At 31.8% G+C, this 23824-nt stretch overlaps 1 protein-coding gene across 1 annotated transcript in view; it reads left to right on the forward strand.

The window, feature by feature from the left end:
• LOC146993813 (ribosomal protein S6 kinase beta-2-like) overlaps window positions 1-17593 on the forward strand; it is a 72652-nt gene extending 55059 nt beyond the window's left edge. The window contains exons 9-13 of the mRNA XM_085826548.1: window positions 309-350; window positions 983-1048; window positions 10964-11104; window positions 16231-16344; window positions 16430-17593. Of these exons, the coding sequence (XP_085682674.1) occupies window positions 309-350; window positions 983-1048; window positions 10964-11104; window positions 16231-16344; window positions 16430-16615 (549 nt within the window). The 3' untranslated portion in view covers window positions 16616-17593. The remainder of the gene's footprint in view (window positions 1-308; window positions 351-982; window positions 1049-10963; window positions 11105-16230; window positions 16345-16429) is intronic.
• Window positions 17594-23824: the final 6231 nt, after the last annotated feature.

Raw genomic sequence — 23824 nt, forward strand, 5'->3', positions numbered from 1 at the left:
AGTAAAAACAGATCACTGTATACACAAGGTGAATAAAACTGTTGCTTAAAAAAATATCAGAGAATTGCAGAAATTTGGTGAAGAACGGCTATTTGCATTTTAATACAAAAGCAGCTGAAAATCTAGCATGGAAAAATTACTGGATTGATGTTCATTCTTTCCTCTTGTTTTCAATGACTTTATTGCTAATGTGATGTAAATAGGCTACCAACATTTGGAACATTGACACATATTTGACAACTGGCTTCCCATTAACAGAAAAGCACAGAAATGTTACATTAGCAATAATTGTGCTGATTTTTTTCTAGCCACCCTACACAGCTAAGAATCAGAAGGCAAAAGTTGAGAAGGTAAGATTTTAATTTTAAAATATTTGTTCTGTAAAACATTTACCATGTTCCAGGAATCTCTATGTTTAAATTTCTGAGGGAGAAGAAAAGCATTCTTAGGAGTAGTGAAAAATATAATTTAGGTTTATAAATATGTTTTATGTAATATTGCCTATATTATTACTTTAGAAAGGTCAGTAGAAATCACAAAAATGTAGTACTTTATTTCATATAGAATGTCCATTTCTTTATCTAATGCAAAGTCAGTTTCTTTGCGTCTAATTAGCATTTTAATCTTTCTTTGGAAATAATTTCGAAAATTCCTGTCAGATTAATTATTTCTTTTGTTATATAAATGCTTTACAAAAAACAACAATAACAAAAAAATTGTTTTTGAACATGTATGTACTATTAAAACAACAAAACTTTTAATGCTTATTTTTCAAAAAGGTTTTTAAAAATGTTATTAAATCTAAGATAAATATGGCTAAATTAAATAAAATAGCGGTTTTTAAACTTGGTTTTAATTACACATGAACTAGAAGAATGATAACAAATATGTGTATGATATTTATGTTTCAGTTCTTCATTGTGTAAATGCGTTCATATGTTTCCTCAATATTTTTTAATGAAATACTTTTAAATTTTTGCAGATTTTAAATAAAAAATTGAGGTTTCCACGTTATGTTACAGAAGTTGCTAAAGATTTGATGAGAAAGGTAAAAAGTTTTTGAAATTTTTATAATTTACTTATTATAATGAAAGGTTTCTTTCTTTAACTGTAAGTTTTCTCGTTTTAAGAAGAGATTTGGAGGAAAGCTGTTATCACTTTCATTAGTAAGATACATACACTGACCAGCTGAAACATTATCACTGCCTTAACATTAAAACTGAGTGCACTGTGAGCACACATTTGCCCGAGTAATGTAGTTGACATGTGAAAAAGTGGGAATGTTATTTAATGGATGCTGGAGATATTGATGCATTATTCTGTTAACTACATGCAATGAAAAAGATGCTGATTTAAGTGACTTTGATAAATAGCCCAATTGTGATCACCCAAAAGCTAGAAAAGGTTATCTCTCAAATAGCACTGCTCTTTGATGTTTGCTTGCTGCAATTAATGTCGATGAAAAGTGGAAGGAGTCTGATGAAACATTCGTAAATTTTGATGCTATGGATGTTCATGCCAGATCAGTAAATACAGATGCCAGAGACTGCTATTTTATGATGTAAAATAAATTATTACTGGACTGAATATAATGCAGATCCAAGTACAAGTATATCTGAGCACACAGTTCATTGAACTCTGTTGGATATGGACTTGCACAGTTAATACTGTTCTCCTGTGTCTTTGTTAACCCAATATTACCAACATTTATGATAACAACCAGCCTGTGAACATCATGATTGGACCATTTGACAGTGGAAAAGAGTTGGCTCTCAGATGAATCATGATATTTTTACACCACTTAAATGGTTGTGTCAGGGTATGCAATCTTCCAGGTGAATAGTTGATCAACATGTGTATCACAGGGCATAAACAAGTTGGTGATAGGGATATTATACTTTAGGAGATATTTTGAAGGGTATTCCTAGGCTTGATAGATGTGTAAAACATGCCATGATAACTGTATACTACATGGAGAGATATGCCTCTCATGGCAGCTGTTCTTTTCCCCTAGAAATAAACTTTTTATACCAAAAAATATTTTTTTTTTTGTCACAGGGCTGGAACTGGAGTAATTTAAGGAACATGCTGATGAATTTCAGTTGATGTCCTGACCTCCTAACTTGCCAACTATTAATCTTGTTGAGCACATCCTGCTAGCTTAAAGCTCTCCAACCATCATCTCATAATATACGAGATTTGTGGGAAAAATCAGATTTGCATTTGCAGCTCTTATACAGATTGTTGAACTGTCCTTGGTTACTTCCTTCCAAAAACTTGCTAAGAAATCCATGGCACAATGGGTTGCAGCTGTTTTAAATGTCAAAAATGAAGCAAAACTGTCTTAGCAGGGAGATAATAATGTTTTGGCTGATTAGAATATACTACTACTAGAACATTTTGAATAAAATATCTTATTTTTATCATCATGTTTATGGAACTGTGTTGATGGTAAAAACAAATAGATTCAATTCTAACAATAGTTCTCTTTATTATTATTTATTTGTGTATTATCCCCCTGTTCATCTAAAATTTAAACCTCGTAGAGTTCTTTGTTGAGCAAAATTTTAAGAAGTTGAATCTGACTGACGAATGAGCCACATGCAACTCTTCAGCCTTTTAAATGTGGCTCATGTTGTAACAAGTTCTGGTTTTATTCTTTAAGTATCTTTCCAACTGTATATTCAGTTATATGTATAGTATAATTTTAAATCATTTCAAACTGTATGCCACTTTTGCTACTCACTATCACTATAACGGGGGGGGGGAATCGCAGTCAACCATCTCAAAAACAAGCACCTATTGTTTCAAATGATTTTGGTCTTTTTTTTTAAGGTGATTATCTTAGTAAGGTGATGTTCAAGTGCTAATGTTTGTCTCTGTTTAAAAAAAAAAAAAATAATGGTTACTTTTGAAGGTGGTTACTATAAAAGAGCTTCCATTAATATAGCAATAAAAGCAATATGCTATATGCATAAAAGAGTACATCATTAATATAGCAATATGCTATATTACTGATGTACCTCAGTGTTCACTGAATGGATGAATGAATATATTTAGTTGTAGCATTTGTTATAAGCAAATGTCTTTCATGATTCCTTTTACATTTAGTGAATTAACTAAATGATTCAGGTTAGCTTTTATCTCTTTATGTTGGTTCTCATTTTTGTTATATATATGTAATATTAAAAGCACAAAGGAAAAACGGAACACTGTCGATGCGTGATTAGACCCATATTGAAGAAGAATTTTGATTGCGTAGTATTTAGAGAACTTGGCAGTCGAGGCAGTTTTAATTCCGTTTTTATTTCCAATTGATATTTGTGGACACAATCACTTGGCACTCTAGTCGTGCCTTTCCACAGAAGATTTACATTTTTGATATTGTTGGGATAGAAAGCAAGCCAGCGAAATCACATCTTAGCACAGTAGCGAGCAAAAGCTGAAGTGCGTAGTTATGAAAGATGGAAGCACGCGAAGAGAAAAGTTTTGGTTTACAACGACAGTTTCAGTTCTTAATTATAGAGTGATCTAGAAATGACACAATGCAGAGAAGTTATTACGATTTTAGAATAGAGAGGAAGAATTAATGTTTATAGTTATATTATAATTCTGATTCATATATTTTTATCTTACATATTCCCCCCTTCAAAAAGAAAAAGGCGTAGCGACAGAGAAGCCTTTTTAAAGAGAAAGATTTAAAGCACTAGCAAATGTTTTAAAAAAAAAAAAAAAAAACACATAAGTCATCAAATTTTTGTTCTGTAAAGTATAATTTATCTGTAAAGTATAATTTTTTTAAAATAAATTTTTAACTTTTAGAGTCCTATTGAATTTTTCAGCATTTCAGTCCAAAAGTCTTTTTGTTTGAGAATTCACATAATCATAATTCTTCAGGGAAGGTTCTTGTTATTACAGAATATCACAAAATAAACTTTTACATAATCATTACTTATAATTAAATGTAATGCACATAAATATTCATGATATTAATTTTCATATTGATAAATTACATTTTAATACCATATAATAATAGGAGTAAGCTTCAGAAATTATGGCTTCACCGTTATCATCTTTCATTTACAATTCCCGATTTTACCAAACTGGAAGCCTCGCAATACTTCTAAACAAACATATCCATCAATAGGGCTGTCCTCTTGAGCTAACCAGTGTGTTCTATGCACTGGTGGCCCAGGGTGCCTAGACAGTTACTTGAAAAAGCCTCCGTTCCTTGCATTAAGGTAACTGGCCTTTGAGAACTGCATTAATACATTCCATAATAAAAAATATAATAATAATAATAATATAAAAAATTTACATGCATTCATAAAATGAGACCCTCCAACATTATCTTGCATGAAGAGGGTAAAAGGAACAACTGTACAGAGATAATTACAGGCCTCTGTTGAAGGAACCAGTACACCCTCATCATACTATACTTAACACACAATAACCCATAAATTTTAACATGCATTTACCATAATTTCATATTACTTATCTGTATTAATTTCACTTATTTTTAACATCTTTATTTTTAGAATAATTATAAAATTCGTATTCAAAATTCTCAACAAATTTTCAAAAACATAAAAACTTATCTTAATATACTTCCCTATGAATAATTTAAATAGCTTAAAATTAGTTACTTAATTTGCTCACACATAATTATGAAAAATTAGAAAAATTAATGAACAAGAATTTTAGATTTTCTCAAAACAAATTGCAGAAATTTTAACCAATGTTGAAATGAAAACTATAGAATTTGCAGCACATTAAATAATTTAGTTCCTGAGCTAGGCTCACACGAATGTAATAATTTTTGAGCTGTTGAAAAAGCAGAAGTGCAAATAATTTTCTGTCGCACATACTTGCAAACACTAACTCAGATCGACCTTGAACCCGCTGTAATGCTGAATTCCTAAACGGTAATTCACTGATGATTTAAAGCACTTTTTTTCTAAATATTGTAGAGATCGGCGAAGCAAATTAAATATTCCTTTTTACTAGGCATTCGAACTTCTCAAATTATCGAGAGATCACTTTCAATCTGTAAACACTACGCGTGATTATTTTTTTTTTGAAGCACTTGCACCACAGCAGAAGAATGATCTGTTATTTTTTAAACACTGAAAAAACAAATTCGATGATTCACTTCTTTCACATTATCTTGGATTTATCCCAAAACGATGATTTGAAGAGCTGAATTAAATTTTCCATTGAGGTTTCAGGCTGCAGGAAACTAACCTTACCGGCTTAATTGTCATATTAAAAGCACAAGGAAAGGAAATGACGGAACACTGTAGATGCATGATTAGACCCATATTGAAGAAGAATTTTGATTGCGTAGTATTTAGAGAACTTGGCAGTCAAGGCAGTTTTAATTCCAATTGATATTTGTGGCCACAATCACTCGGCACTCTAGTCGTGCCTTTCCACAGAAGATTTACATTTTTGATATTGTTGGGATAGAAAGCAAGCCAGCGAAATCACATCTTAGCACAGTAGCAAGCAAAAGCTGAAGTGCGTAGTTATGAAAGATGGAAGCACGCGAAGAGAAAAGTTTTGGTTTCCAACGACAGTTTCAGTTCTTAATTATAGAGTGATCTAGAAATGACACAATGCAGAGAAGTTATTATGATTTTAGAATAGAGAGGAAGAATTAATGTTTATAGTTATATTATAATTCTGATTCATATACTTTTATCTTACATATATATATATATATATACACTGAAGTGACAAAAGTGATGGGATAGCAATATGCAAATATACAGATGGCAGTAGTATCGCATAGAAAATGTATAAATGTGAAGTGCTTTGGCAGGGCTTTCATTTGTGTTCAAGTTATTCATGTGAAGAGGCTTTGATGTGATTATGGGCGCATGACGAGAATTAACAGACTTTGAACGCGGAATGGTAGTTGGAGCTAGATGCATGGGTCATTCCATTTCGGATATCGTTAGAGAATTCAACATTCCGAGATCCACAGTGTCAAGAGTGTGCCGAGAGTATCTAATTTCAGGCATAACATCCCACCATGGACAGCACAGTGTCCGACCACCTGCACTTAACGACCGAGACCAGCAACATCTGCGTAGAGTTGTTAATGTTAACAGACAAGCAGCACTGCGTCAAATAACCGCAGAAATCAATGTGGGACGTACGAGGGACGTGTCCGATAGGATACTGCGGCGAAATTTGTCTTCCTTGGGCTATGCCCAAGTGCCTTTACTCGAGTCTTACTCGACTCGAGTGCCTTTACTACTGACAGCACGACATCGCCTGTAGCGACTCTCGTGGGCTTGTGAGCATATCGGTTGGTCCCTAAACGAATGGAAAACCGTGGCTTGGTCAGATGAGTCATGATTTCAGTTGGTAAGAGCTGATGGTAGGGTTCAAGTGTGGCGCAGACTCCACGAAGCCATGGACCCAAGTTGTCAACAAGGCACTGTTCAAGCTGGTGGTAGTTGCATAATGGTCTGGGCTGTTTTTACATGGCATGGACTCGGTCCTCTGGTGCAACTGAACCAATCATTGACTGGAAATGGATACCTTCAGCTACTTGGAGATCACTTACAGCCATTCATGGACTTCACGTACTCAAACAACGATGGGATTTTTATGGATGACAGTTCGCCATGTCACCGGGCTACAATTGTTCGCGATAGGTTAGAAGAACATTCTGGTCAATTCCAGCGAATGATATGGCCACCTAGATCGCCCGACATGAATCCCATCGAACATTTATGGGACATTATCGAGAGGTCAGTTCGTGCCCAAAACCCTGCACCGTCAACACTTTCACAATTATGGGCATCTATATAGGCAGCATGGCTCAATATTCCTGCAGGGGACTTCCAAGGACTTGTTGAGTCCATGCCACATTAAGTTGCTGCACTTCGCTGGGCAAAAGGAGGACCCACAAAATATTAGGAGGTATCCCATGACTTTTGTCACTTCAGTGTATATATATAATGTTGTATGATCTTAAATTCACTTAGTGCGAAATCAAGTTATTCTACTACTTGCGCAATAGCTGCAAAGTAAGTTAATAATAATTTATTTACTAAAGAAATATTGATTATATTATCTCCTAAGATTAATTTTAGTAGAATTATCTAAAAAGAGTGAATCCATAGTTAGTAAGTTTAATTTCAAAAATTGTTTTAAAGTAACTTGAATGTAAATTGTTAAAATCATGTTCATGGTTAGACTAGTTCAACTTTTGCAGTCTGGAATTTACACTAATATTATGGTCGAGGATTTACGTTAATATATTGAGTTTGGACTTTTTCTTTATTCTGCTATTGCCAGCTTCCTTCCTTTTGCTCTGTGGGCCTTCCTGAAATCAAAATTCCTAAATCAAAAGAATTAGCAAATGTTGAGGTCAACAAAGTATCTGTATTTTCAGATGAAATTATCAGCCAGCTTTGGAAAGTGATTAAGTGTTTGCTCAGAGGCATGCTTTTGATAGTTATGTCCACTTGGAGATGATTGAATTTGTCTTTCTGAATGTATTAATTGCCACTCAAATTGCAAATTGCTTAGTGATGCAGATTGCTATATCGACGAGCCTGGGTTCAAATCCTGTGCAAGGCGTGGATATTTGTCAGCGCATATTATATGTGTGGCAATGGAACACTCAAAATACACTACAAGCTCAAAGCCCTCATGAAAGACTGATTTTAGGGAAACAGGGAATGAAGATCCTCGAACTACCCTTAGGAAATTCTCCCTCAAAATTTGGAGACCTGTACCTGTCTCACTTCTACCTGTACCTGGTTGTACTAATCATTTGACAATGTCTGTCGTTATTTCAGGGTTGCTACACTACCTGGAAAAAGTCAGGGAAAAAATCAGGAACTTTAAATATTTTAGTCAAAATCTGGAAATGTCGGGGAATTTCATACTGCGATCCCCAAAAAAGTGATTTTCGTGTCAATCACTTTTTTGGGGACACATCAGGACACGATATCTTTCTTGGCATACCATGTATCACATGTGCATCATTCGGACAGCTGGCGTGTAGCCAATTTTCATAGAGCCAATCAGATTGTCTTTAAGAAAGACAAAGCGAGTTTCCAGTATCTTTGATTTCCAGTAACTTCGAAAATCCAGAGATTCCCATGTGCAGTGCATGTTGAATGTAAAAGTAAATTCACTTCCCCCCAATTCTCGTATATAAAACAAAATCCTTATTTGTCATTTTGCAGAAAAATAAAATAAAAAAATCATCGGTCATCTAGGCTAACCGTTTACTATATACATGTGTGATATTTTGGTAGTCATGAAGCTTGGCATCAGAGTTCAGACATGGCTTTTTAAAGAGTGGTAATGGATATCCAAAGACGACTCAATTGATTTAGCTTCTAATTATCCATTTTTATTTAATCCAATTAGCAAATCATTTTCCTTTTATATGAAACTCTCTAAATTCCATATCTATAGTGATTTTAACTAAGTATGATTGAATTTAAACTTTATGCATCATCACTAATTCTAACAAAGGAAGGAAAGATGGATAGGGCAGTGCAGAGTCTTGTAGCAGCAATATTAGGAAGCAGTCTGTCATACTCAGTATTTATAGTAGTGATTATGTAATAGGCTAGCAAATTCTAGAAGGTACTGGTCTAAAGAAAAGATGCTGAATTGCAGAAAGTTAATTAAAGGTTGCTGGTTCCCAAAGAGCAAAGCCATCATATTTTTTATATTTTACACACATATATATATATTCACTGAAATACCATCGATTTTTGTAACTCAGTTTTTAATCTTTAAGTAATTAACTTTATAATAATGCCCTTTGTACCATTTAATGTGACTTCTTCCCTCTAAATTTATTTATTATTAGTTAGTAATACTTTTAAATTTCGGGCAATTTTCTCTTGCATACTTGTGAAACTAATTTCACCAGTAATATGACATGCCATCACGAAATTTAGTTCACATTTTTACTTCCTTGTACGAAGTAAAAAGGAAGTATTGTAATCGCGAAAAGTTTCAGGCAGCATATTTCAACGAAAATATCCATTTTGACCGCTATCGAATGCAATTTAACGATGTTTTTGCGTCATATCTGTACGTAAGGACAGAATAAAATACTCTTTTCCTTCAAAAAAATTATAAAACTCCTTTAAAATTAATTCTGAAGAGAATTTTTCGTGGCGTCCGTACGAACGTATTTCGCATAACTCAAAAACGAGTAGCCTCAGAACGTTGAAATTTTGTATATAGTACTGCTATAACATGTAGATATGCACCTCGTATTTTGGTTGCAATCAGCAGCACCAAACGTATATAAATATATTTTTATATATATCCACTCTATTACCCGGCTCGGTAATCTCAGTTTCTTTACTCTTATATGTTTGTAAATTGTACATTTTTTGCTTTAAAAATGATTGAATTATGTTGTTCTTATCTTCCGGTTAAGGTTTTTATGCCTTTCGTAATTCTTTAAGCAATATTTGTACAATTATCAACAATTTTAAAGCTGTTTAAGACCGGTTAAGTTTTAAACAACACGGTGGACATATTTGTTTACATTTGAAACAGCAGAATTGTAGATTTGTTGCCAATCTAGAAAGACTAAGCTTCGCAACAACAAAAATAACGCCTTCATTTATTATTGCGAATTAAATCATGCTTAATCTTTTCTGGAATTTTTTCGAGGAAATAAGTGTTTAAGATTTACTTCGTAATTTTTAATACAGATATTTTGAGTTTTTATGTATTTTTCCCTTGTCGCGAAGTGAGAACTAAATTAATTGAATGAGAAATACTAAATCGTCTGTGAAAAACTGTTTTTTTTTTCTCTCTGTTTTGTTTGCTTAATTTCTTTCATACATTGTTCTAGCTTTATTATAGTATTTGAATAGAACACGTGGCAACAATAAGATAATTCTTCAAATGATATAAATTTTGTGCATTCAGAGTGTCGTTATAGTAAACAAATATAGTGAATTTTAAAGAGTGCATTTATTCTATTGTGGTTTATGCGCTGTCGACGAAGTAGATTTAATTCAATCCAATCAATTTAAATGAAATTGAAGAAAAAAATGCGTATAATTTAATATTCCGTACAAGGAAGTCATGTGGTGTACACATCAGATTTTTTTTACTTAAGATGCTGGTAAATAAATATAAAATACTTGAATGTATTTAAAAATAACATTAAATAGATTTTTTTTCCTTTAGCTGCAAAATGTCTGCAGTAAAGACATTTTTAAATCCCGATGGGTAGATTATAATCTCAATCCTCTGAGGATTAGACAACTCCTATTTAGGGATTATGTATATAAGTCTAAAAGTATATATATTAAGTAACTGGCAAATGTTTGCGTTTTCAAGTGGTACCATAAATAATTTGCCCTCAGCACAGCCAATGCATATTACGTGGATAGCCTGGAAAAGTCAAGAAATTTCATTCTTTTGTTTCAGTGGCAACCCTGTTATTTGTATTTGATCAAACAATGTAATTCAGATGCGGATTAATAAAAGAATATTGTACAGTGTGATAAGTTTAGATTTATTAGGAGCCATTTCATTGAAGTCTGAAACTGAAATTAATATTTTTATTGATGATTGAATATTCATGAAGTTTGTTTTGAAAATAAGCAGCTAATGCCACAAAGAACATCATATTTAGAATATATTTTCATTTTATAATCTGCTTTTTTATTAATCATTACTGCCTCAATAAAATTGGTCCTTGTTCAGTCAACATTTATTAATTAATTTGTTTTGCATGACAAATTTTAAAAGGTTCAACTTATATAATAAAACAAGTGTATTATACATGCTGTAATGACTAAATTTTGCTGTTAATTTTACATATGTTGATTAATTATAGTGTCAGATGTATTTACCCAGAAAAAAATATTACAGAATGTTAAAAATATTCCCTTTCATCATAATGATAAAAGTTATTTTAAACTTTTGTATTTCTGTATTATATTTTTAGCTGCTTAAGCATCCATATATGAAGAGACTTGGGAGTGGTCCTGAAGATGCTGAAGAGATCAAACGCCATCAGTTCTTCAGCCATGTAAATTGGGATGATGTTCTTGCCAAAAGAGTGCAACCTCCCTTTGAACGACCAGTGGTAAGCTTTGCTTAAATCTATAAGACCTGCATATTCTAAAATATACAGGCTCTTTTCTAATTAGCCGGACACATATTGGGGTGGGAGAACGACAATGGTGAGAATAAATTTTCACTAGTGTTGCAGTCCTATGAAAATGGTGCAATAGTGTAAACAAACACCAAATAAAATTAGGTTTTCATGATGGCCATTGCTATCTAAAACAACATATACAAATGGCCATAATCATATCATCATAATAATAATCAGTCATAAATAATACCACATTACAAAATAACACTGAGAAACGATAAGTCATCAATTGGCCGAATTTATGTAAAGATGCAATTCCCCCGCTCCCGCCAAAATTCTGGAAAACATAAAAATTGTTTATCTTTTTAAATACAGATTATTTGTTGGTGTTTTGTGCTGGTAAATTATGTTATCAAGGGTCATTTATACAAAAGTAACAGTTACAAAAAGATCTAAAGGATTTATAAATCTGAGTTTGCCAAATTATATGCCAAACTAACCATACCTGGCATTTTATTGTTTGTGACCAGCTAGCAAGAAAATACATATACACAGTGTTACTTTTTGATAATACATCATTACAGTAAAAGCTCGACTATCTGGAAAGCACGGAAAATGCCGAAATTTGGATATGGGAAAATTCCGAATAATTTAGCACACGAAAATTACTATTCGAAGTAGAAAAGCCAAATAAACAGGGGAGAAAAAAGAAGGATTCCTATAAAATTATAAAGAGTCATTTTATTTGTTATCAACTTAAATATCAAATTTCTACATTTAGATTATGTGAGATTTTGAAAGAAAGGGATTTCAGACATAAACATCAAAGTAAAAACATCATATTCAATTACAATACTCCATCAACTGTGAAATTTAGCAGAGATCTCACCAAACTAGTCATTCCAGCAGAAGTTTGAAGGAACAGATAACTCTTTATTTAGTTAATCAACATATGCAAGTTATAGACATAACATATAAAAAGCTTAAATTGCTTGCCATAATTTTTCACCACATTACACAGCCAGTGCTTATCCATTTAAGTCACATTTTTCTTGATGCCAGGATCCCATAAACTTGAAAATACTCAACTACATACTATTCTGTTGAAGAAAAGTCCCAAGTGTTAGTTATTTTTTTCAAAATGCACTTGAAAAACTCATAAATAGCAGTTAGCTTATATCATTTTATACAAAAATTAAACTGACTTATCAAGAATTACTCAGGCTTATGATACAGACAATGCGTTACATCAAATAACATTAACGGTGCTAAATGGCTCTGTTCGGCAACAGTTTTCATTTGATTCAAATCGTTGTCCTATGTGCACTTTATAACAAAGTTACAAGTATCTTTTTTTCTTTGTGCCTAATTTTATGTAGGCATCCAGAAAGTAAGTTTCCCTATTTAAAAAAAAATAGAACTCTCACTTTCAGGAACATATTTATTGGCAACAAGTACAGCAATGTTTCAGCTATTTTCAACAAAGTCACCACCAGAATTTAGACAGTTGTCTTATCATAGGATCAACTTTTGTATCCCTCTGTTGCAGAACTCTGTAGTCTGTGATTGGAACCAGTGTGTGACAGATGTCTGCAGCTCTTCGTTGTTGCCAAAATGCTGACCATAGGACAGGAATTTCTTGAGGTGCAAGAAAATGTGAAAATTGCTGGGAGCAAGATCAGGGCTGTATGGTGGATGATTAAACAACTCCCAGCAAAATTCCATAAAAACAGCTGCTGTGCGTCGAGCTCTGTATGTGGACGAGCAATGTAATGGAGGAGCACAACACCTGCAGTAAGCATTCCACGCCTCTTGTTTTGAATGGCACGTCGCAATTTGCGCAGTGTTTCATAGTAACGGTCAGCATTTACTGTTTCACCATGTGGAAGGAACTCAATGAGCAGAATATCCTACCTGTCCCAGAACACTGTGCACATCACTTTCTGTTCTGACAGCATCTGTTTGAATTTCCTCCTGACTGGAGATCCACTGTGCCGCCAGTGCATTGACTGCTGCTTGGTTTCTGGGGTGAAATGCGAAATTCAAGTCTCATCGCCCGTGACGATCTTGTTGAAATGTCTAGGAACTTGTTGCCGTCATCATGATACCGTTGCAGAAATGTCAGTGCTTCTCCTAAGTGTTCAATTTTGTGTTCAAGTGTCAGGTTTTTTGGCACCCACCTGGCACATAATTGTTTGAACAGCAGGTGCTTAGCTACAATCTCGTGCAACAAGGATCATGATATCTGCAGAAAATGGCTGCTCAGCTCCGTAACCGGGAAGTGACAATTCTCCATCACGCACTGCCGCTCAAGCTCAACAAGATCATCATTGATGAGGGACGGTCGCCCACTGCGTTCTTCATCATAGGCACTTCGACGATTTTCCAAAAACTGTCTACACCAGTTACACACCATCTGCTTACTCATAATGTTCGGCCCATAGACCTCACAGAGCTGGCGATGAATTGTAATTGGTGTAATGCTTTGTGCATTCAAGAACTTTATCACCAACTGAGCCTCTCAGGTGGTGGGAGAAGGAATAAGAGCTTCCATTTCGGACCACTGCTACCATGCTACGGCATGAGGTGGGACCTATCCGACCGACTGGCATTTGATTGATACGTCATAGATCTGTTACGCATGCACAGTTAACACAGCTAATTACGTTTACTTTAAAGGGGAAAACATCAGGAAACTTACTTTCTGGATGTGCCTCATATATTGAAAAGATGTTTATAAAATTCGAAATACAGTACAAAGTCCGTAATCCGGACTCATCAGGACTTCGGCGATTCCGGATTAGGGGTTTTTCCGGATTATAGATCATCAATTTAAATCTGGTAAGGTGGCATGCAGAAATTATACAGTTAAAAATATGAAACCGTAATTTATGAAATAAAGAGCAATTATGATCTAAAGGGTATCAAAATTTACAAAAAAAAAAAAAAAAAAAAGCTTAATATTTATTTGTTTATTTCATTTCTTTCAATGTAAGTTGTTTAAGTTGCTTCATTTTTTTGTGCTAGTACTTTCTCTTTAGTTCTATAAACAGACATAATTTCTTGTTCAGTTACAAAATTCCACTGTTTCAAGTCCTGTAATTGCTGTGTCGAGAATTCTGACTAACTTGTCAATTGAAATTTTTTCATTTTCAGTAACCTCTCTGTCACTTTCTTCACTATCGGAAGCACGCATGCGTAGTGGATGTGCGCATTAAACACGCGTGCGTAAATGCATTACGTAAGTTTGTGGCTTTGAGGTCTGGATTATAGATCATTCCAGATAATGGACGTCTGAATTACGGACTTTATACTGTACAGAGTGCATAATTTTGATATCAGTGTACATTTTCAGTTTCCCAAATTCCTTTATTTATACTTCATTGCAGATTTTCATACATATTGCTGTGTAGAATCATTATATAGGACCTCTTTAGTAGCTGCATTATTAGTCAATGGCGAGAATTAATTATATAGAGTAGACCATTTATTATCTTAAGTCTAGCTATGAAGTTTTCTTATAATGAATATGGAAGTTATATTGTTTCTTTTGTTCAAATTTATTTCTAGAATCAAGAGTAAATATATATTTTCCTTACATGCATTTTGTTATGTAAGTGATAGTGTCTGATCTTTTTTAATTTAAGGCTGTTGATCGCAAAAAAATGACATTACCTCTCATTTTAGTGTAAAAGGAAAAAAATTTAAAAAGGAAAAAAATTTACATTACCTCTCATTTTAGTGTAACTGAAGAGAAGGTGGGTGTTTATTACAATCTGAGTGTACAAGAAAATACTGTTGAGCATCTGGTAATATCACAGTAATGTGACAACATTTGAGAAAATAAGGCCAAAGTAATCACTTGATCACTACTCTCAAAGAAAGTTTAAAAGCTTTAAATTTTAACGTCAAAGATTTATTAGTGTTTTGACATCATTTACTGCATTTTCATGCACCCCTACAAAAAAGATTTAATAAGAAAACTAGATTTTAAATTTTATTAAAACTTAAATAAAAATACTTGAAGCGTATTTGTGTTTAGGAGGCGAAATTAAATTTAAAAAAGGCTTATTTCACTTCTTTATTCAGTTATGGCAAATTCTTGAAATTCGAGAAAAACATTGCTTATGAATGTTATAATTTATCATGAATTTTGCTGTAACTTCTAAACAAGAGCCAAGCTTAGAAATAAAATGCATATTCATACTCAGGCGAGATTATGTACAAAGAATTTATTTCATCTCTGTAGCAGGAAAGAAGGGGATTTGTAGATCAGTGATATTAATCTTTATTTTATTTCATTTTTATTTCTTTAAATGATCTGTTTATTGTGTACTGGTTTATAATCCCATTTAGCTATGCAACATTAATAATTATTTTAGGAAAAAATTTGAGTGATTTCACTCAACTATTTTGTCATCTTATTCTTAGTGCGTAATGAATAGAACAGTAAAACACACCTACAGTCCAAGTCTACAGTTTAACATTCAGTTTGATTAGATTAACATGCCATATTTTTTCTGTTATGTATTTCTTCTTCTTCTGTGATTGACAAGCTCTATAAATTTCATTTTGTGCAATATGAAATAAATGTTCATAATATAAAAGCACGTTTTAAAATTTTTCTAAATTTTTAAAATTTTTTTTAAGTGTTTTGTATTTAAGTGTAACACTTTTTTAAAGTTTTATGCTACTTATTTCATTACTATCTACTTTCTTCAGGCAATTCTTTCTCTGAAAAAAATTTTGTTGGCAATTTTTTCTATATTTTCCCTATATGGGATTTATCATTTAAAGGTGGTTGCCATGATAAAAGTTTGATGAATTTTTTGAATTGCAGATTTATATTCTTTGCTATAGGTGATTTAATTGAAAATGAAATATTAAGTAATAAAATTAGTGTTGACAGTAATCTGCATAATTGATTTGTTTCTATTTTTTACAAAAGTCTTTGGTCATCTAAAAGTATAGGTTTATAAAATGGTTTTGGGTTAATAAAGATGGAATGTTTATCGTATTGAGGTAAATGAATCTTATAATCTTATTGAGAATGACTTTCTTTGAATGTATTTATTATTATTATCATAATTCAGATTTTAATTTTTTCCATTTAGCTGAGTGATGATGATGTGTCACAATTTGATAAATTTACAAACATGGCTGCAGATGTCCCAGACATAGCTACAGATGACTGTTCTCTAACTGACAGTCAAAAACATGTATTTTCTGTAAGTAATTGTTTTACGATTTGCACATAATATTTGTAGGCAATCAAGATTTTTGTAAATTAATTTCAGATTTTTGTATTTTCAGGGTTTTTCCTTTTCACGGCACTCATTTTCAGATGACAGGCAAAATGAACCTAATTTTTCATCATTAGTTTTAGAGAACAAGTACAGTATACTTGATTTATCAGTGGCATCTTCATCTAAGAGAAAACACGAGTCATCTTCAAGGCACTGCAAACTGCCACGATATTGTTCAGTTCAGTGCTTTTAATATTATGTAGCTGTAAATCTCTTATTATCAGAGACTTTTACTGTGTTTACTGTTTTTAAAACTGTAATTAATTCTCTTATCTGTAAATCAACATCAATATATCTGCCTGCCTTAAACTTGTTATCCATGCCATTTTCAACTCTATATTAATTTTTGCAAGGTAAAACAAAAAGGAATTGTGTGAATGAACCAATAATAATAATATATTTGCTAAACCGTTAATATATTAATAACACTTTATATTAGTTACTTTTAATTATTTATTCATAAATACAGTATTGCATAGCTGTCAATTCTCGCAATATTTCAACTCATCTCCCGGTCTCCCAGTACATCACAGAATCTCCTGGTTTTTAACTTTTAGTTTTAGCAATGAAAATATTTTTCAACAACACAATTAAATGGTGCTAATGAAATTAATTTGTGCAAGTAAAATATGCACAGTTTTAAGTTTAATTTTGAAATGATTCGAAATTTTCATAATTTTAGTTTCATTCTCCAGCCTTGGTGATCTACAACAAAATTTTTGCATTAAATTTGATTTGATCCAAACTGTCTTAATTTATTGTAAACATGTGTAGAATCTTATATGAAGATTCAATCAAATGTTTAATCAGTAACTATTTCTGTTTAATTTTGTTTAACATAAATATAAATTATATTAATAAAAATATCTATACAATAGCTTCAACCAAAAAAAAAAAAGCTTTAAATATGACCAATTACAGCCAGACTGGTTACAACAGAGTCTGCTGTATGATAAAGGCAGAGTGTAATGCTCCAAGATGTTTTATATTTTTGTACTATGTAAACAACTCAGGAATTTTTTATACATTTCTGTGATCAATAATATTGCTTATTTCTGTGATAATCCATTTTTGTCCTGTGATAATCTATTTTTGTATATTTCTGTGATCACCTGTCCCTTGAAATATAACAATGTGCTTTTATATTAATAAACTTTTCTTTTCTTTAAAATGTTTCTATTTTTTAAGATTTTAATAAATAAATGTTTTTAATGTAAAGCCATATGTGGTTAAATGAGTTTTAATAATGTAAATTTTGATCTTCAGTGTAAAGGAACAACATGCTGTGAAACACATCTTTCCCATATCTCATTAATAATCATTGATGGATAAAGTAGTTTATAGTCTTAAACACTTGCAGTGAGAGAGCAAGCAAACATCATTAAATTTCAACCTACAACAGTCATCGGATTTTTTACCCCTCTATATGTATTCTGTAGTTTTAAAATAAGCATCTGAAGATCACATTTACCATCCTCACATTCACACATAACATGCTGTCATCATCCATCTGCTGAAATACATTTCCCACTGCATAAAAGAGAATAGTTCAAATTATCCTTTATCCAAAACCTCTCTGAACTGAAATAAAATGTAAAGAGTAAATTAAGAGACTTGAATTCTTTCAGTGCCAAATATTACCTACATTAAGATAAGAGCTAACTAGGTGAAAATATTACCTAATTTTAATGTAACGAAGTGTAATACACTGGTATCCAAAATTAAAATTACAAACACATTTTGGCAATAGTTCAAAATAGGTAGAACTAATAGTTTTAAACGGATATGATATATAATTTGAAGAGCATTAAATGTAATACAAGTACATAATGATTGTTAAAAGGTTAAAAAGTTTTTTAAGAAGTGAAAGTAATCAATTTTTAAGTTTATGAAATTTGTTTACAGAATTGTGTTTGGAAATTAAAATCACAATTTTTAAGATTATGTATTAAGATGAAGAATCACTGGCAGGCTTGATGTTGGTCTGTCTCAATTGAAGGATGCTTGATAGTTATATGTGTCTCAAATTGTTGGCCAACTCTCAAATAGAGGTCACTCAATAGTTATAAGTGTCTTGAATAGTTGGCCAGTCTCAGGCTTCTTGATAGTTAAGAGTGTCTTTACTGATGGTATTCAGGTTATGGTATCAGTTCTAAACTATTCTTACTATCACTAGAGGGCATGTTAAAGAGCCACAACTCCTACAGAGAATTGAATTATAAAGATATAATGGTCACAGAGTTTTCTTAGAAACTTGCGGCTGTGCCTCAAATAATAGTATCCAGAGAGATTGTATTCAAATACCTAGCAGAGCGGTACCTTTAAACATAGTGTCCAGCAGTATGTCTTCCCCTTAAGCGATTGTATAAAACAGCCCATCTTTTCTCATACCATTCTTAGCCACAGCTAGATTGTCCTCTACTGTGAAGGGTCAAGGTTTGATACACAGAGTGATTCTCAATTAATCTTTGTCTAGTGAGAGCTGGGACCTGCAATCAACAAATGAATGTATCCTTTCATTTGGAAACTAGACTCTCCCTTTCTGGACTAAGAGAAGTTATATTATGTGTTTAAATTTGTGATGTAAAAATATTCATTCATGTATTAAGAAAAGCAAAAATAATTTTATTTCTTACATATGTAAGTTTCTTTTGCTTTTGTTTTCTGCACATTTTAAAAGAACCTGAAATTCACTAAGTGGGGATAGAGAGATTAAAAAAAAACTTTTTTCTTTTTAGTGTTTCTGTTTTGGGCAATTAAATGTTAAAAACAAGTATAGCATTGGAAACAAAAACGTAAAATGTAATACATTTGTGTACCTCTCCAGCTGAAGTTAGTTTTTGGAATAAAACGAACATTTTTGGGAATACCTTTTCAGCAATATTGTTGTATTGATAATTTTGGGAAAAAGATATTGCATATTTATTTATTATTATACTTTAAGCTAGTGAGCCAGTGACCAATTAGTGGAGTTGGGAGAAAATATATGATGAAAGCTAAAAGTACTGTCATTTAACTGTATGAATATTTACTACCATATCCACCAAAAAAATTCTATGCTCTAAAAATTTTAGATTGCCTTAAAAAAGATTTTTCATTTAAATTTTTTTTTTAAATTACAGTGTTTGTCTTCATAATCAGATTTCAATTTAAAAACTTGAATTCATTTTAAACCAAGTATTACAAGACCTAATAACTTCAGAATTAAATTTCCAAAAATTCAAGGTGCAAAATAAAATCATTTATTGAAAGCATGCTATTGAAAATTGTTATGACAAATAGTACAAATAAGGTACAATATTACTCTGTCATGGAGACGTGCATTTATTTAATAAAAAAAATTACAGCATAATCATTTAATTGTAGCTGTGCTCTTTTTTTTCTTATTGGATTGCTTGTGTATCATATTTGTAATAAATATTCCTTCCATATGGATGTAGTATAACAATTTCTATATTCCCATTATTCTAGTGAATGTATTGTATGCTTAAGTGATGCAACTAAAAATTAAAAATAAATAAATATTCCCATTATTTGAAACTTATATAGTAAGAATACCTTCAATAATGTCTTTAGATGTTAATTAGCTGTGCAATTTTTCTTTTCTTTCTTTCTTTCTTTCTTTTTTTTTTTTTAACTAGATTAGCTAGTTTACAAGCCTACAATAAATACTTTCCACAAGTGAGGTGATAATATTTTCTGTTTTGCCAGAAATGAAATTTGCATAGAGAAAACAATAACATTTTCTTTTGAATCTTGAAAGAGTAGAATATGTTTAGCAACTAATAAAAGCATGAAATAAGTTTCAATAATAACAGTTTTGTAGATTCTGATTTGGAACTCTTGTCAATGTGAGTGTTTAGTTTCAGAAAAATTTTGCTATATAATAGCAAAAATTTATTTGGAATATACTGAAGAATTATTTATAACTTGTTGAAATCTTTGATGTTTTAAATTTTGGTAGCTTAGGAACTTCCAGATAATTCTTTTAATCTAATGCAAATTTTAATTAATGCTAATCCATCAGTAAATATAGATATTTGAAAGCTAAGATTCAGTTTTTGTCGGAAGTTTAATTGTGCAGTTCATACAATCGTTAAAATGGGGAAGATAAAATTTGTACTAAAATTATTCATTACAGTTACGACTATTTATTGTCCAAATACGTAAAATTTTGGAACTTAGGTATTTGAATGGTGAGCAATTTAAAACTGCGTTGCCGACCCTTGCTAGAGGTATGCCACAAAAGTAAAAATCTTTTAAATTGCCGTATTTGTGTTACAGTCTAGATCTCTAAATGTAGAATTTCATCTTTGTTCCTCTGAAAATTTTACTGAAAGGATGATAGTTTCAATGCAATAGTGATATACAGTGAGCTGTATCAGTTTCTTTTCTTTCCTTCTTTTTTGAATGCAATAGACCGCAGAGAGAGAATTTACGAGAGATGAGTAGTGATAGTGGTGTGAAGTGTGGGACTTGGTAGTTATTATGACATGGGCTCTTAATAGTGCAAGAAAATAAGATAAACTTGGGTAATTACTTTTAGAAAGAATGCATATTTGCTTAAAATTTAAAAGCTATAATTTTAACAACCAAAAACATAAATAAAAATTATCGACCAAAAGACTTATAACTGAGTATATTTCACTACAGAAGTGAATTATGTACACGCACTTTTTTTTTTAAATAATTAGCATGTGAACTTTGCGTATAAGAACTGATAGAGTCAAACGCCTTAATATATTATTAAAAAAAACAAGGCAAAAAGTGAAGTTTATAAGAAAACCAACTGTCTTCCTCCGGCCCTCCTCCTCCTCTCTATGGTACTAATTACTACTAAGATACTTAATTAATTTCATTAGTAAAATAACTCCCTTAGCATCGATGGCAGTTTCTGTGTAGGAGATTATTAGATTTTCCAGCTTTCGAAAGAAGCTTTTTGGGTACTTACGTATTAACGCCACCGCAGCTGCAGATTTGGCGGTTATTAAGTGCCTCCAATCTACATCTAAAATTTTTGCGACACATCATAAATTAAAACACTTTATTTTAAATCAAAACACTTTCAAAGATAAAAACGCTTTATTTAAAATCAAAGTAGTCAATCGGAATTTGGTGGAAAATGGGCCGATATAGAGTTTAACATAGGTTCAAAACAGTCTCTATTTTCTTTGACCTGATGCTATCGCCATATAAACTCTGATAAATAAGATTCTAAATGATGGCTCGCTGTCCCCCTATGTCTTATATTCCTCCATTTAGCACTGCCTCACATTATCTCAACTGTTTGTGTATGAACTCCTGTATCAGGCAGTGGCGTACATGGAGGTAGGAAAGGAAGGAGGGGCCAGTCCGCACTAGAAGTGAAGCACTACTTTGAAGCTTGGGTCACCAGATGGGGTGTTCTTTGTTTACATTCAGAAGCTCGCTTGACACGGTTCTGATAGTATTTCGACACACGACAGTTCCATACAAACCGAAAAAGGGACACTTTCGCATGAAAGAAACATTTATAGTGTGATGGATAATAGCAATTTGTATAGTTTAGTGACATTTACGCAAAAATCACATCTTGGTTATTTTTCGATAACTAACAACAGGGCGATTTTGATTATGAATTTGTTTTATAAAATTCTAAGCTGTTGAACTACAAAAATATAGATTTTAAGAAAAATGTTATGCTTAAAGAATGAAAAATACCTTACGGTACATTTAAAATTGTATACGTCTTTCGATACCCTTGATAGAGTATTCGCTACTTTTATTTTATTTTCCAAACGCCAAAATGTTTTAAATAAAACAAATTTTTTTTCACATCCATATATTATTGCAAAAAGCATGTATCTGCCTTTGACAAAATTCATAAATATTCATTAAATTATTTATAAATGTATTTGAAATGAAGAATTTATTCACTTATAAACAACTGTGAAAGTACTGTGAAGAAATCTAATTATTAAATGTATCTAATTTATAATGATTATAAATGTTATCTAAATATATAATAACCTTAATATTGAATTGTAAACATATATTGAAATCCTGTTGACAAATACGTTATAAAACTATTTAAGCAAGAACTGTTCGTATTGGAAAGCAATCTGTTAAAAGGTATTGTAAAGCAAATGCTATGAGATGCACACGTAAGAAAGTAATAAAGAGTTTTGGAATATGTATTGTTGAAATGAAGGGTAAAAAAAAAATCTGTTAAGTATAATTAAAAGAATTATTCCCCTTACATTTTATAATAACTCAGTTACAAGTTTTAAGTAATACTTAAAAAAAAAAAAAAAAAAAAAAAAAACTTATTTTATTCCCTTTCAGAAATGTTCAGAGAAAGTCAAGTACTATTTAAAGTATTTCGCTAATTCCTAATAATTTTCTAATTTAAAATGAACTGAATAGAGCATTAATTATAAATTGACTTACATTTTTCGATTTAAAAGATGCCTCAGAAGCCAAAAAATCATGTCATATTTAAGAAAGTATTTTAGGAAGAAGCTCTATAAATAGAAAAGAAATAATGCATAATTTTAATATTAATAATACAATAAACTTTGATCTTAATTTTTGTACCTTAACCGAATCAAATCGAATTAATTTTTTTTTCTAATGTAATTAACGAAAACTTGTGAAAATATTTCATTCAAATTAAACCATTCTAAGAAAACTGTCCTGTGAAAAGTATAGCATTTAATTCCGTTCAGAATGAAATGTTGTTTAAAAATATGTTGTTTTCATATACTTAGGACTCTGAAGTGTTGTAGAAAAAGAAAATATATACATTTTATGTATATTTACGACGTAATTACAAAATATTTACATCTGAACGAGTCATATCCCATTGAACTCAATGGTAAATGACCCAATGTTTTGGTCACCACGTAGGGATCGCCGGTGCTTCAGAGCAGGGTACGGGAGAAACTTGTTTAGGGCAACTCCATCTTACTTCCTACCTCCATGGTGGCGTAGCGGGGGGGGGGCAAGGGGGTGCATGATGCCCCGGGCGCCGCTCGTAGACGGGCGTCAAATGGTCTCCAAACAAATTTTCCGGAAAATTTCATTTTTTATTTTAATGGATTATTGGAAAATATATTTAAAATTAATAACTGTTGTAATATAATTAATTATTTATTTTCTTGATTTGTCTGATAAAATATTTGCAGTACATCAACCAAAACGTTCTTTCTGACCACTTTATTTTTCCAAAGTAGAGATATGTTTTTATTTTTTAAACGAAATACACGTATATCTCTCGCTTTTTATTTTAAAATGATAACACGACCTTGTCCGGAATTTCTCAAACATATGCAGTTTTCAAAATTCGATTCCATAATCTGGAAATGACATTTTGGGAAAATCCTAACGTTTTCGCTACAATGGATTGTATTTGATTATCCTG

Source organism: Stegodyphus dumicola, chromosome 11 (genome assembly GCF_044657685.1).
Source record: "Stegodyphus dumicola isolate Sdum_Otavi_A_Nest chromosome 11, ASM4465768v1".
Lineage (NCBI taxonomy): Eukaryota > Metazoa > Arthropoda > Arachnida > Araneae > Eresidae > Stegodyphus > Stegodyphus dumicola.